Source organism: Heptranchias perlo, chromosome 4 (assembly GCF_035084215.1).
Source record: "Heptranchias perlo isolate sHepPer1 chromosome 4, sHepPer1.hap1, whole genome shotgun sequence".
Taxonomy (NCBI): Eukaryota; Metazoa; Chordata; class Chondrichthyes; order Hexanchiformes; family Hexanchidae; genus Heptranchias; species Heptranchias perlo.
The window spans coordinates 96,807,904-96,822,538 of record NC_090328.1 but is presented as its reverse complement, the minus strand read 5'-3'; the positions used below and the strand labels follow the sequence as shown (position 1 = coordinate 96,822,538).

The window sequence follows — 14,635 nt, the reverse complement described above, 5'->3', positions numbered from 1 at the left end:
ATTTCATAAGGAAGACTGTCGTGGGAAATGGGGAGGGGAGATCAAGACTTGTTGATGTAGAGTAGAGGAAGCTTCACGCTGCATTAGACTGAGCTGTAAGTGACCTGGCGTGCTCATTACTGACACAGGGTGAAAAAAAGTAGGGAAGTGTTGCATTTCTCAACCCGAAATCCCACACCTTGACGGTGCATAAATTTACCCATTGTTTGGCCGACATGAAGCCTGAGTATGTTTTACATATATAATACAAATATGGATATTTGTATTATATTGGATCAAAGTCTCAGCAGTTTCACATATAGAGGCAAGTACCCCTCAATATCACTATAATATTGAGGGGTACTTGCCTCTATATTTTATCAATAGAATTGAAGGACAGGTTCTGGAGAACAGAACATTCTCTGTTTGTGAACCTCTCTGCTCATAGGGATTTCTGGATATCTTAGTTGGTAAAAAGCACTACAGCAAATGCTTAGAAATACAAAATTTAAAAAAAAATGTATAAAGGTAAATTTTCAGCCACTCCTGCAAAACCCAGTACACAAGGCTAAAAAAACCCACCAGAAAACACCTCACTAAACCACTGCATCCGTGTCTCACCTGCTCGTGTTGATAAATACTGCCGTCTTTTTCATTTTTGAAAACAACTCTTTGTTGCACAAGCCATTTGTCTCGGGAGTCAAGGCACAGTGCACTGTCACAAAGTCCGATTGCTCTGCCAGTTTATCCAGAGGCACTGCAATAGAAGAGTCAACATTAGTACTTATACTGCCCTAAAACAACTGAACTTTCCATTTTCAACATCTTCCTTAGTCTGATTATTGGAATGAAGGACTCTTCACCTCACCTTTAAGTCCAGTGGTTGTGTAGCTGTCTGAATAATGCTTTGTCCATTAGTTACAATTTAAGTGACTTACATATCTTCCAGAAAATGCTACTGTACAAACCTTAAGTCGTGGGATGCTCCATTTTGCCCTTTTTCCCTTCCCCATACTAAGTCAAGTACCTCATTCAGTGATGGAGTTTTCCAATGTAAGTCCGGAACTAGCCAGTACATGCACTGAAGTGTTGCTTGGGTTGACTCACCCTCAAAATTTTACACCCTGCTTTTGGGAAGGTCCCTCACCTAACTGACCTGGCTAAGGCTGTCCTATGAGAAATCAGAGCAGTGAATCTACAGTGCAAAAATTGCTCACCATGCCAGTACACCAGGACATCTTTGTGGAAAATTGCCCAGGTATGTCTTGTCCACAAAAAGCAGGACAAATCCAACCTGGCCAATTACAGCCTTATCAACCTACTCCCAATCATCAGCAAAGTGATATATCGCTGGGTTAAAATCCTGAAACTCCCATACAGCATTGCGGGAGCACCTTCACCATGCAGACTGCAGTGGTTCACAACGAAGGTTCACCACCACCTTCTCAAGGGCATCTATGGATGGGCAAAAAATGCCGGTGTTTCCAGCGATGGCCACATCTCGAGAATGAATATATAAAAAATACTGTACAGAGGTCTGGTCAGACCGCACCTTGAGAACTTTTGTCCAGTTCTTTTCACCGAGAAACAAGGAGACATTCAAACACTGGAAGCAGTGGCAGAGGCAAAAACCCTGGAATCATTTAAGAAATAAGCAGATGCAGCAGTGTGGGAGTGTAGGGTTGTTCTGGCTGGATGAATTAAGATGCGCCCAATGGCCTCTCTCATCCATAAGTATCTTGTGATCTTTTCATGAGAGATAGTTTGTTAAACCAATGCCCAAAAGTATCCTGATTACACCACAACATTTGTAGGGGAAAGGACCAACAGCTGTCGCAGTGACTTGTGGGAGAGATGAACCAGTACCATGTGTCAACATTACACTGTTTAATCTCTTCAAATCTACCTCCACAGAAAAGGGCACAATGGATTTATAGTTCAGCACCAATGCAGACACGGGCTTTTCCCTATTTGCTGCCAGCCAGTGGTTTATGTTGGTAATTAGACTATTGACACCACATTATTATATAGAACTAGTCGATCTCCCATGGTGTTATACACGGAGAGTCAGGACCAAGGAGGTGATATTCCTCAGGGAACTTCTCCTGCTCTGCTGCTGTAACTTTGGCGGCAGTTTGATGGAAACCCCGTTTATGCGTGTAAGCGGGTTTTCCGCTGAAGTTACTGCATTTTCCCGAGGAAATTCACCACTCCCTCCCAACGCGTAGTCTTTAGGTGAAGCAGGGTTAGAGGGTGGGGATGATTGGACCAGGGGCGCAGACATAATTCAGTCCCTATTTTAAAGTCGTACCTTCTGTCCTTATTTCTATTTTATTTTTCTGTTATAAATTCCTAAGTAGAATTACATAGAATTTACAGTACAGAAATAGGCCATTCAGCCCAATTGATCTATGCAACTGTTAATACTGCACACGGACCTCCTTCCACTCTACTTCATTTAACTCTATCAGCATAATCTTCAACAACAACTACAACAACTTGCATTTATATAGCGCCATTAAGTTAGTAAATGGTCCCAAGGTGCTTCACAGGAGCGACTTTCAAACAAAATTTGACTCCGAGCCACATAAGGAGAAATTAGGACAGGTGACCAAAAGCTTGGTCAAAGAGGTAGGTTTTAAGGAGAGTCTTAAAGAAGAGAGGTAGAGAGGCTCTAATTTTAGATTCCTCCACAAGTGGAAACATTTTCTTTACATCGACCCTATCAAATCCCTTCATAATTTTAAAGACCTCTGTTAGGTCACCCCGCAGCCTTCTCTTTTCTAGAGAAAAGAGCCTCAGCCCATTCAGTCTTTCCTGATAATTATAACTGCTCAGTTCTGGTATCATCCTCGTAAATCTTTTTTACACCTTCTTCAGTGCCTCTATATCCTTTTTGTAGTATGGAGACCAGAACTGTGCACAGTATTCTAAGTATGGTCTAACCAACATTCTTTATAAGTTTAACACAACTTCTCTGCTTTTCAATTCCATTTCTCTAGAAATGAACCCCAGTGCTTTGTTTGCACTTTTTTGTGGCCTTGTTAATCTGCGTTGCTACTTTTAATGATTTGTGAATCTGTACCCCTAGATCCCTTTGCTCCTCTACCCCATTTAGACTCTTATTTTCCAAGAAGTATGTGGCCTCCTTATCTCTCCTACCAAAATGTACATACGTTCACATTTATAACAGAGACTGCCTATGTAAACTTGTCATACTGTAATTACACTCTTCCTCCAGTGGCAGCGCTGCAACACCTCCACTGACGGGAGTGTGACGAGTTTACATTATAAATGTGGACATACTCCCTTTATTGAAGTGTATATCACATTGAGAAAAGAGCTAAATACTTTGGGACTGGGGGAATATAACTCTTTAATATTTTAATTCTTACTACAACAGGTTGGGTTTTTAGGATATGTTGACACATCCTATAAGAGATGCTTTTTAAAAAAAACATGTTTACAATGAATTGTTCCACAACCTTCAACCAATTTTTTGCAAAGACATTTTTAAACGCCAGCTGCTCTCCGGTGGCAGTGCTTGGGGTAGTCTGCAGTGTGGAGCACAGTTGTGATATTTAGGTGCTAATCTGGCCTCGGGGCTTTTTGGGCCTCTGCTTTTAATTGAAGAGTCCAATTAATTGCAGCAGTAGTTTTCACTGGTCGTAAGTTTCAAGCTGCAGGTCAGTGACTGCCTTTCTTTCTTTTTTTTCTAAAAAGATTGTTTTCCACATATACAAAGAGTGGTGCCTGGCATCTGATGGACACGTGCCAATCAGAAAATGTTCACATAGGACATAGATGTATGGTTTCTCCATTCCTCATGCAAAACATCTTCTCAAAGTATTTACTGAGAATCCAAACAAGTCATATCTATTATGAAAGAAATACAAATATATGCAATATAAAATGCAAGTCTTTCTTTTTATCTGTTATGGGGAAAAGTTAGACTTAGGTAAATGGGAGAAAAGGATGATCCTGAAATATCTCATCTTCAATTCATAATGGAGTGCAGGATGCTTGTCTGCACCTGCAGCTGCCCACATGGAGAGTTCCTGATCTCAGCTACGCTCATCAAAGGGATCTGCTAATGAGAGGTCAGAGCTTTCTCACAGGGAGGGAGAGAGGGGGATTCTAATCCATTGCTCAGACACCTCAGTATGGCTGGAGCAGCAAGGTACTCTCTGTAGGTCCTCTGCCCAGCAAGGCTCATTGGCTCTGCAAGGAGAACGATTATAAAATTGAAACAAATTAAAATATATAAATTTACAAAAACACAGATATTTATAGCAACATCACAAATATCAGGATTTAAAAACTAACAATATTGCGTGGGGTATCTTCCTGACCACTTTGTTGGCAAGTGGGGCATAGTTCAGGAGGATTAAAAGAGGGGAATTTATTTTTATATAAGCTGGGGAGAGTATTGATTTGAATTGAATGCAAATTTCCTGTGATGGTTCAGTGGTGTGGCACTGAATCTTACAGACCAGGACAATCCCAGGTTCAATCCCTGGTCTGTGCTGACTTAAATGTTCCCAGCCAGGACAGCTGTAGAGATTCTATACTTAGTATCAGGCCTTAAGGCCAAGGAGAGGAAAATCAGTCAAGGAGCCTGCTCCTGACAGTCCAATGATCCTATTAGAAAGTGCTGGTGGGTAGATGTTGGCTGAGGGCAGGATTGGCAACGGCTCCCCTTAGTCGAATAGCCGGCTGGCACTCATGGCCCGGACTCACAAAAGAAGAATAGCCACTTGAGCAAGGTACTGGAGGATGGCCGGTGCCTGTGGAACATCGAACCGTCGAGTCAGCAGCATCGGGAGAAAAGGGCGTAAAAAGGGAAAAGTGGAAAATAAAAGAATTTGATGGAAAATCAAACGGGGCCTTTAAAATAAGATGATTTTATTTTAATTAATAGCTATAAAGTATAGTTGTAATTACTGGAATAGATAACCAGCATGGGTAAAGGAACAAGAAACCCTAATGGGTTTCAAGAAGGAACGAGATAGGATCTTGTCAACAAATGGGATTCAGGATTATTAGAAATGCACCATGGGTAGATAGGTGGGCTAAATGGGCCGACGGTCTTCTCCTGCCTGAAACTGTTGCTTTGGTTTTCTTTAAAAATTAATTCTTGGAATGTGGGCGTTGCTGGCAAGGCCGGCATTTATTACCCATCCCTAGTTCCCCTTGAGATGGTGCTGGTGGGCCTTCTTCTTGAACAGTAATTCTTTTAATACAACTGAGCGGTTTGCTGGATCACTTCAGAGGGCAACTAAGAGTTAACCACCTTGGTGTGGGACTGGAATCATAGGTAGGCCAGACCGGGTAAGGACAGCTGGTTTCCTTTCCTAAAAGACATTAATGAACCAGTTGGATTTTTAGGACAATCCGACAGCTTTATGGTTACTGTAACCTGATGCATAAATTCACAAGTGATCACAGATGTCCATAAATGAAGAAGCATTTTCCCAGTTGTAAAGGGGCGGATACCCAGCCGCCACTGGTCCTCACCGTATTCGGCCTGTATCTGGGCAGCGACCTCCGGCTTTGGCTCAAAATCCGTGTACAGAAACTTCTTCACCCCAAATGGCTTCAAGCGTTGTGCAACGGCTAAACCTTTAAGAGAGACAAAATAAACATAAATAACAACCCGTCCTTCCATTAAAACTCTTTTAAATACGGGCCGATCTCCCGTGGCATTGGCCGCTGGGGGAGTCAAGACAATGTGGAGTCTTCAGGTGAAATGGGGTTAGAGAGCTGGGGTAATTGGACCAAGGGGTGCAAAGATAATTCAGTCCCCATTTCAAAGTCAAACCTTTTGCCTTTATTTTAGTACTTTGATATTGCAAAAGTGAGAACCCCACTGGGTGTGTGACAGAGCACATCCGTTTAATTAAACTGAGCCCTCAAATCATTCTGTTTGCTGGAAATCATCACTATTAAAATCAAGCAGTGAAAGCATCCAGATCCGAAAATCTGTCAGCATAATATTGGCACAAAATATGATATTGGCACACAATGCAGCAGAGTTCGGAATCAGCACAGATCCGCAGAGCTCCTTGAAAGTATCAGTGAATGTGGTACAAACCAAGACTATATGCAGATCTGACAATCTACTGTGTCATTACATTCATCTGAAAGTGAAGACATTTCAGTGAAGTGTGTTGGACATGCTGGAGAGTGGAGAGTTAATAAGCAAACTGAACTATCGTAATCATAACTGGTCGATGAAACACAAGGAGAAATGGAGCAAGGGGGGATTAAGATTCTATTCTGCTCCGGGTATTTGCTTATCAAAGGGAGTGCATGGCTAAAATGGACATTCACCATGAGGAATTAATGTATAACTATAATACTTACTAATTAGCCATAGTATAGCAAGGATACAGGATGCCTTGCAATAAACATGGTGTCCATAAGTCGGGAGGTGGCTAATCATAAGGGAGGTAAAAGGAATTGGACTTGTGAAGGTCTGTCTATCTATGAAATATAACCTACATTGCTTTTGTAGTAAACAATTAGGGTATATAAGAGGGAGAAGTTCCAGGGATAAAGTTAGGTAGTTGGAAAGCTAGGAATCCGATGCTGTATAGATTGATCACCTGTGCTGTACAATAAAGTCTGTTCCGTATACGCAACTGTTTCATGCACGTCTTACTTGAAATGTGTTGCTGTGAACCACAGAAGGAAGAAGGTTGACTAACAAAGTATAGTAGGTTTGAGTGCAGGCCACACATTGCACCTGAAACTCTGGTTCTTCAGTGACATCAACTGCAGTAAGGCACCTTCCTGGAGGTTTTATATTTTTAATGGAACCTTTCAGTGAGCCCATGTAGTGAGGTAAAAATGTAAACAAGGATTTTAAAAAACAATTACCACTTTACTTCCACCTCCAAGGTTCTGTGAAATTACCGACAATTCTCCAAGACATTCCCAATATCTCCTCTCTGTCATTTTCATGCTATTTTTTTAAAAAACTGCAAATTGGAATTGCCAGTTGGATTTGCTTATTGCTCCCCAATTAAATGTTTTGTTTTGAGGGTGAGACTTTGGGCATGGTTTTGGCCCGGAGCCGGGAAGGGGGCGGTGGGGGGTGGAATTCCTGGTGGGAGATCCGGAAGTACGGGTTTCCCAGAAGTCCTTATGATTTTGACGTAAGGACGTTGTTTTTTTCGTTGGTTTCCCGCCTAACAGGCCAGCCTGATTGACATGCTTGCTCTCAGTTGGACAGGAGAAAAGGGAGGAAGAGGACATGATCAGGTAAGTGTTAGATGGGGAGTGGTCACAGGGGGTTGGGGGGATCGGGGGTCACCAGGGGATCGGAGGTCACCGGGGGCTGTCAGTCATCGGTGTGGGGGAGGAGGTCAGTCATGGGGGGGCTGTCAGTCATTAGGTCAGTCATCGGGGGGGGGGGGGGGGGGTCAGTGGTCGTGGGGTTTTGGAGATCATAGCGGGTCAGAGATCATGGGGGTGTCGGAGATCGTGGGGGGATTGGGAGATCATAGGGATTGGAGTTGGAGATGGTGGGGGTGGGGTCGGAGATCACGGTGGGGTGGGGGGAGGTCACTGCAGGTAGGCTTGTTGTGCCCGGGGGAAGTATCCCTGCTCCTCTGGGCCCAAAAGCTGTGCTGTAATGCATTTACCTGCTGTTTCAGGCCTTCTCGACTCCTCTCATGTGGCGTGAAGGAGAAGACACAGGAATCCCGGCCCCCAGAGGCTTAAAATCAAAAAAGCTTTGAAAATGGAGGCCCGCACCCTCCTTAAAAGCTTTTAATGGCCGACCTGCCTCCTGACACCGAGTTGGTCGCCTGCCCCTCGTCCCACCACCATGAAAAACGGAAATGGACGAGTTGGAGGCGGGTTGGGGGTGGGTTTTAGATTTTTGCAATTGTTACTGTCCCCCCACCCCCAAACCACCCGTTTTCCAAGGCTAAAATCATGCCCTTGGTCTTCAAAGGATATTTGTATTTTCTTCCTGTGCCATCCACCATCCCTTGCCCAGAGAGTGGGAAGGTGACCTGTGACCATCCTCCCATCAACGCTATCCACGTCCAACCAATGGAACCATGAAAAAGGCTCAAGGTAACTCTCCCTCTCATTTTCTTTTCCTCTCTGTGAGGAATCACCTAGCCTCTGTGCTACACGGATCATCGACCTGGTGGCTGGGAATCTCCCAGCCCCATGCACTGTGTCTCTCCATGGGCTGGATTTTACTCCGCTATTCTGCCTGAAATCGGATGGGCTAGAGAATGGAAAACTTGGGAGTATCAAACGATGATGGCTACCGCCATATTGTGGCTCTTTTCTCTGGAAAAGAGAAGGCTAAGAGAAGACCTGATAGAGGTCTTTAAAATTATGAAGGGGTTCGATAGGGTGGATGTAGAGAAATTGTTTTCACTTGCAGGTGAGTCCAGAGCAAAGGGGCATAAATGTAAGATAGCCACTAACAGATTAAGTAAAGAATTTAGGAGGAATTTCTTTACACAGACAGTGGTTAGAACATGGAACTCACTGCCACATGGAGTGGTTGAAGCAGATGTATTTAAAGGGAGGCTTAATGCACACAAGAGGGAGAAGGGTATAGAGGGATACAGGGTCAGGGTGGGAAGAGGTAGTTAAAGTGGGAGGAGGCTTGTGTGGAGTATAAACACCAGCACAGTCCAGTTGGGCCGAATGGCCTGTTTCCGTGCTGTAGATTCTATGTAATTCTGTGGCCCGGAATTTGCTTCCATTCTCACCCCCACTGGCACAGCCACTGGCCACCCCTTCCCCACCGTCGGAGGGGCTTAACAAGATGTTCCTGCTTAACACTGCTGTCTCAGCCAACCCCAGGGACAATCAGGAGAAGGGTGGTATTAGTCCTGCCTCCACTTTTATCATCCTAACAAGAGGGGAATCCAGGCCCATGTCAACACGACAGGGGTCACTGACTTACCATGTGGGGACCTGTGCATGCAAACCCAAATTCCACAACTCAATGCACAACATGCTGATGCTCCAAAGCATCAAACTCTCTCGCTCACTGTCCCTTTAATAATTAAACAGATATTTAGTTAACCATCCCGAATTATGGCTGCCTGAAGCTTTATAACATTCGGTGTTGGATCCTGCTGTGGAATCCAAGGTGGATTAAAAAAGACTTTTGTATGAGAAAAAAAAACTGATGGAAAATATAAAGCAACAAAATTAAAAGAGAGAAACTTAGGAAAATGCAAAGCACAGAAACCAACCTGTGCTGGGTGCACTACGGCCTGGGCCCATCAGAACCAACTGCTCCTCCGTGGTTTGTGTTTCCATTAGTTTTCCTGGGACAACAATTGCCTGTTTTAAGGAATATCTAGATCTGTGGGCCTGCAACTTCCTGAGCACTGCTCCGTGCTGAGAGCGTTTGATTGGGGACCAGCCCTTAAATTCCAGAGAGTGATCAACGTGTGAATAAACCTCCAGATAAAGTAGTGGAGGCAAAAACGCTAAAATCATTTAAGAAGCAATTGGATGCTATAATGTTGGGAGGTTAGGATCTCTGGGTGGATAGATTAAGATGGGTTGAATTATCTTGTGACCTTGCCCAATGACTCACCTATTCTTCCCAGTCCCACGATCCCCACAGTGCTGTCATTCAGTCCATAGCCACAAAGCCACAGGGGTTTCCATGTACCCCAGCCACCACTGGAAGTAGAAGGGTTTCAGGTTACAGGAACATCACAACTTGGACCAAAATCAACTTGAACCAACTTTTAAAATTGAACATTTTTGAAACAAAGATTAAAAATCCATTCTAACATAAACACCTGCTGAGTTATAAAAATACAAAGGCCTAGAAATTGATGATGGCCCGTTTTTGATTGCAGACCAATCTGGGAGGCCCAATGGGAGGCCCGAGGCTAGCCCAAGATTGGGCCTCGGGTCTCATTTACATTATTTGGACGAGCGGCCTCAACAGGCAGCTCGCCCATTTTACACAGCTGAATATCGGGCGCTTGCCTAATTGGCAGTGGCCCTAAGGTAATTCCCGGTAGGGGTGGAATGGTAACAGAGTGGGCTGACTCAGAGTACTGTGGAGCTGGAGGGGAGCACTCCTGCTCCGATTGGCTCCACAGCAAAGATTTTTCGATCCCAGGTGGAACAGGCCCAATACCTGCTCAGTTTTGTGATATCTAATTTAGCAGAGGGGGCTTAAAACAGGCCTTAGGCCCCCTCATTTACATGTGTAAGGAGCCTAATGATTGTTTTAGGCGGTCGCCAGGGACCCCTGAAAAATGGCTCGATCCAATATCGGGTCGCACGTCTTTCAGGTGTCTTGGGGCAAAGAACATTGGTCCCTGAAATTGGCCCTCATTGAGCAAGTTTCATGCCTGCAAAATGGACACAAGGTCAAATTTCTACCCCACAGTAATTGTATATAGTTCAGTGCACCAGTGTATCCAATATACAGGTTCATATATAAAACTTCCAAGCCACAAGCCCATCCATTGATGGATTACCCTTCAGATGGATGGCAACTAAAGGAGAAACACAGGGGGTTAGATTTTAACTGTCGGCCACCCGATCCCTCAGATGGAAGGCCTAGCCCATTTTGAGGGGCTGGGCCTCATTACAAAGCCGTTGGTGAGCTGTGGACACCAAATGGGCGCCATGATGCAGCTCGCCAGCTTAGGGACGGCACAATATCAGGCAGTCTGGCCTGCCCACGGGATGGTAGGTATGGCATGTGGGGGATGCGATCTGCGGTGGGTCCGAGGTGGCAGTAACCACAGTACTCTTGTGGAGACCAGAGGATCACTCCTGCTCCTCCTGACCCCACAAGAATACTTTGAAACTTACCTTCTTGGGGCCTCTTCTGCTGCACCACCAGGTAGTGCTGAAGACTTGTGCTCCAGAACTAGCTGCGCCTCTAGCCAAGTTGTTCCAGTACAGCTACAACACTGGCATCTACCCGACAATGTGGAAAATTGACCAGGTATGTCCTGTCCACAAAAAGCAGGACAAATCCAATCTGTCCAATTACCGCCCCATCAGTCTACTCTCAATCATCAGCAAAGTGATGGAAGGTGTCGTCCACAGTGCTATCAAGCGGCACTTACTCACCAATAACCTGCTCACCGATGCTCAGTTTGGGTTCCGCCAGGACCACTCGGCCCCAGACCTCATTACAGCCTTGGTCCAAACATGGAGAAAAGAGCTGAATTCCAGAGGTGAGGTGAGAGTGACTGCCCTTGACATCAAGGCAGCATTTGACCGAGTGTGGCACCAAGGAGCCCTAGTAAAATTGAAGTCAATGGGAATCAGGGGGAAAACTCTCCAGTGGCTGGAGTCATACCTAGCACAAAGGAAGATGGTAGTGGTTGTTGGAGGCCAATCATCTCAGCCCCAGGGCATTGCTGCAGGAGTTCCTCAGGGCAGTATCCTAGGCACAACCATCTTCAGCTGCTTCATCAATGACCTTCCCTCCATCATAAGGTCAGAAATGGGGATGTTCGCTGATGATTGCACAGTGTTCAGTTCCATTCACAACCCCTCAAATAATGAAGCAGTCCGAGCCCGCATGCAGCAAGACCTGGACAACGTCCAGGCTTGGGCTCATAAGTGGCAAGTAACATTCATGCCAGACAAGTGCCAGGCAATGACCATCTCCAACAAGAGAGGGTCTAACCACCTCCCCTTGACATTCAACAGCATACCGTCGCCAAATCCCCCACCATCAACATTCTGGGGGTCACCATTGACCAGAAACCTAACTGGACCAGCAACATAAATATTGTGGCTACAAGAGCAGGTCAGAGGCTGGGTATTCTGCGGTGAGTGACTCACCTCCTGACTCCCCAAAGCCTTTCCACCATCTACAAGGCACAAGTCAGGAGTGTGATGGAATACTCTCCACTTGACTGGATGAGTGCAGCTCCAACAACATTCAAGAAGCTCGACACCATCCAGGACAAAGCAGCCCACTTGATTGGCACCCCATCCACCACCCTAAACATTCAATCCCTTCACCACCGGCGCACTGTGGCTGCAGTGTGTACCATTCACAGGATGCAATGCAGCAACTCGCCAAGGCTTCTTCGACAGCACCTCCCAAACCCACGACCTCTACCATCTAGAAGGACAAGAGCAGCAGGCACATGGGAACAACACCACCTGCACGTTCCCCTCCAAGTCACACATCATCCCGACTTGGAACGGCGATATATTTCCTTCATCGTCGCTGGGTCAAAATCCTGGAACTCCCTTCCTAACAGCACTGTGGGAGAACCTTCACCACACGGACTGCAGCAGTTCAAGAAGGGGGCTCACCACCACCTTCTCAAGGGCAATTAGGGATGGGCAATAAATGCTGGCCTCGCCAGCGATGCCCACATCCCATGAACGAATAAAATAAAAACCACCAGGTAAAACTGGGTGGGGCCTCCACGCATGCTCCACCCAGCTGTCTGTCAAAATGACATCCGTGGTCCTATGTATGCCTTTGGACCCCGATTTGCATATTAAAAAGGGGTTTACCGCCTAAAACAGGTGGGTGCTTCGGCTGCCCAGCAGAAGGCCGCTTTGTATATGGCGGCAGCCAGAGCTCCAATGTAAACCAGGTGGTAAGCCACTTTTGGGCCGTAAACAGGGCGGCCTGGTTTGAAATCCACCCCGAGGCCTCATTCACTGTTCAGCGTCCACCAGAATGGCTCCACTGAGTTTCAAAGGATACCTGTGGCACCAGATATTCTGTGTCTCTGTGACACGGAGAGAAGTGATGGGTTTGCAGAGGCTGGAAACTGCAAACGATATTTATAAACCTCTGTTTGCTTCTTACTCTGTTTGTCTTCTCCCTTTTTGCTAGTCCAGGTTAACATCAGTGCAGCTTTGCTTCTCCTGAAGTGAAGCAGGTTATCAAAATCAACAATCACCAGGAACAGGCTGGGTAAATGTGATTAGACTATTTGCTCCATCACGGATTGGTTGGACCGAATGGCCTGTTTCCATGTAGTAATTTGTATGTATTTCAGCTGTTAGGTCCTGATATTTAGTCACACAGATTAAGCCACCATTCATTGTGTAAAGTTTTCACTATCACACCAGTTTCCTCTTATGCAAATTTTAATGTTTTGTCATATCATACATAAATTACTGCAGAATAATTGTAGGAATTTAAAAAATGCAAACATCCTCCTGAGTACTGAACAGACTTAAGACGTGGAGTGGCAGCTACTGTAACCGTGTTTGCAAATGTCATTTTTTTTTTGCTTGCTGCAGCATAGTCCCAGTAAATAAGTTTGGTGACTTCAGGTTTGATACAACACCTTCCTAAAGTCATTGGCCCTAACTGGAATCACACTGAATTCCTCAGTGCTCTGGGACAAGAAATAAAAGCTCTTTTTAGCCACAGTATCCTAGACATAGAATCATAGAAGAATCATAGAAGTTTACAACATGGAAACAGGCCCTTCGGCCCAACATGTCCATGTCGCCCAGTTTATACCACTAAGCTAGTCCCAATTGCCTGCACTTGGCCCATATCCCTCTATACCCATCTTACCCATGTAACTGTCCAAATGCTTTATAAAAGACAAAATTGTACCCGCCTCTACTACTGCCTCTGGCAGCTCGTTCCAGACACTCACCACCCTTTGAGTGAAAAAAATTGAGATTATAAGGTGCAATACACTCTCAAAGGGCTATGCAGGCCCAACGGTAATGGTATCATCTGGCTGCCCCTTAGTCATAGCCTTGTCTCGTAGGAGACGGTACACGAAATGGGAGTAACCAAAAGGGAGTGAAAAATATATGTAGAATAGGTGGAAGTGGAGGGGCAAAGAGAGAGGAGTAACTAAACAACACACATCTTTAAACATACCTCAATAGCATTGACCTCAGAGAGGTCCTAGAGAAAGTATTTGGCTGCTTGCTTTGTTCTGCACTAGAAGCTCAGATAGCCTCTCATAACAGAGATATATATACCAGTGAACAGAGGTTGGTCTTGTAACTGAATACACTCCGGCCTTTCTCTGTAATCCAAGAGGACATATTCACAAGCCTACTTCAACCGACAGAGAATTGTGAAGTAACCCTCAAGATAGAACTATAACACATCCACAATCGTCTGTTTGAAGTTGGCCAATGGTGAGATCACATTCTACCCAAGACTTAAACAAAATCAATTGGGAGAAAAAGGAACGATGGCAGGTCTATGTACTGTATATTTTATATTCATTCTCGGGATGTGGGTGTCGCTGGCAACGTCTTCATTTATTGCCCATCCCTACTTGCCTTGAGGAGGTGGTGCTGGACCTTTTTCTTAAACCGCTGCAGTCCGTGTGGTGAAGGTGCCCCCACAGTGCTGTAGGGTGTACCAGGATTTTGACCCAGTGACAATGAGGGAACAGCGAAAAATGTCCAAATTAGGTTTTGCTTTCGCAAGACTTGAAAAGTGTATACGTTATTCAGAGGGGAACACTCAGACTGAACCAGAGACTGAAATAAATTCAAATGTGTTTTGTAAAATGTAACACTTTAACTCACTCGAGCCTTCATATATTGCAAAAATAGAAAAAATTAAATACTGGAGATAAATCAATGCTTTTTCCTCTAACGACTATAATACACTAAAGGCCAAAGTAAATCTCTTTTCTGATGTGGGTACATGTTACCTTAGATCCAGCTG

At 45.0% G+C, this 14,635-nt stretch overlaps 1 protein-coding gene across 1 annotated transcript in view; it reads right to left on the bottom strand.

Moving 5' to 3' along the window:
• LOC137321126 (glyoxylate reductase/hydroxypyruvate reductase-like) overlaps window positions 1-14,635 on the bottom strand; it is a 68,780-nt gene that overhangs the window by 1,354 nt on the left and 52,791 nt on the right. Inside the window, exons 5-7 of the mRNA XM_067983351.1 lie at window positions 9,566-9,654; window positions 5,497-5,601; window positions 601-736 (exon numbers count right to left, since the gene is read on the bottom strand). Of these exons, the coding sequence (XP_067839452.1) occupies window positions 601-736; window positions 5,497-5,601; window positions 9,566-9,654 (330 nt within the window). The remainder of the gene's footprint in view (window positions 1-600; window positions 737-5,496; window positions 5,602-9,565; window positions 9,655-14,635) is intronic.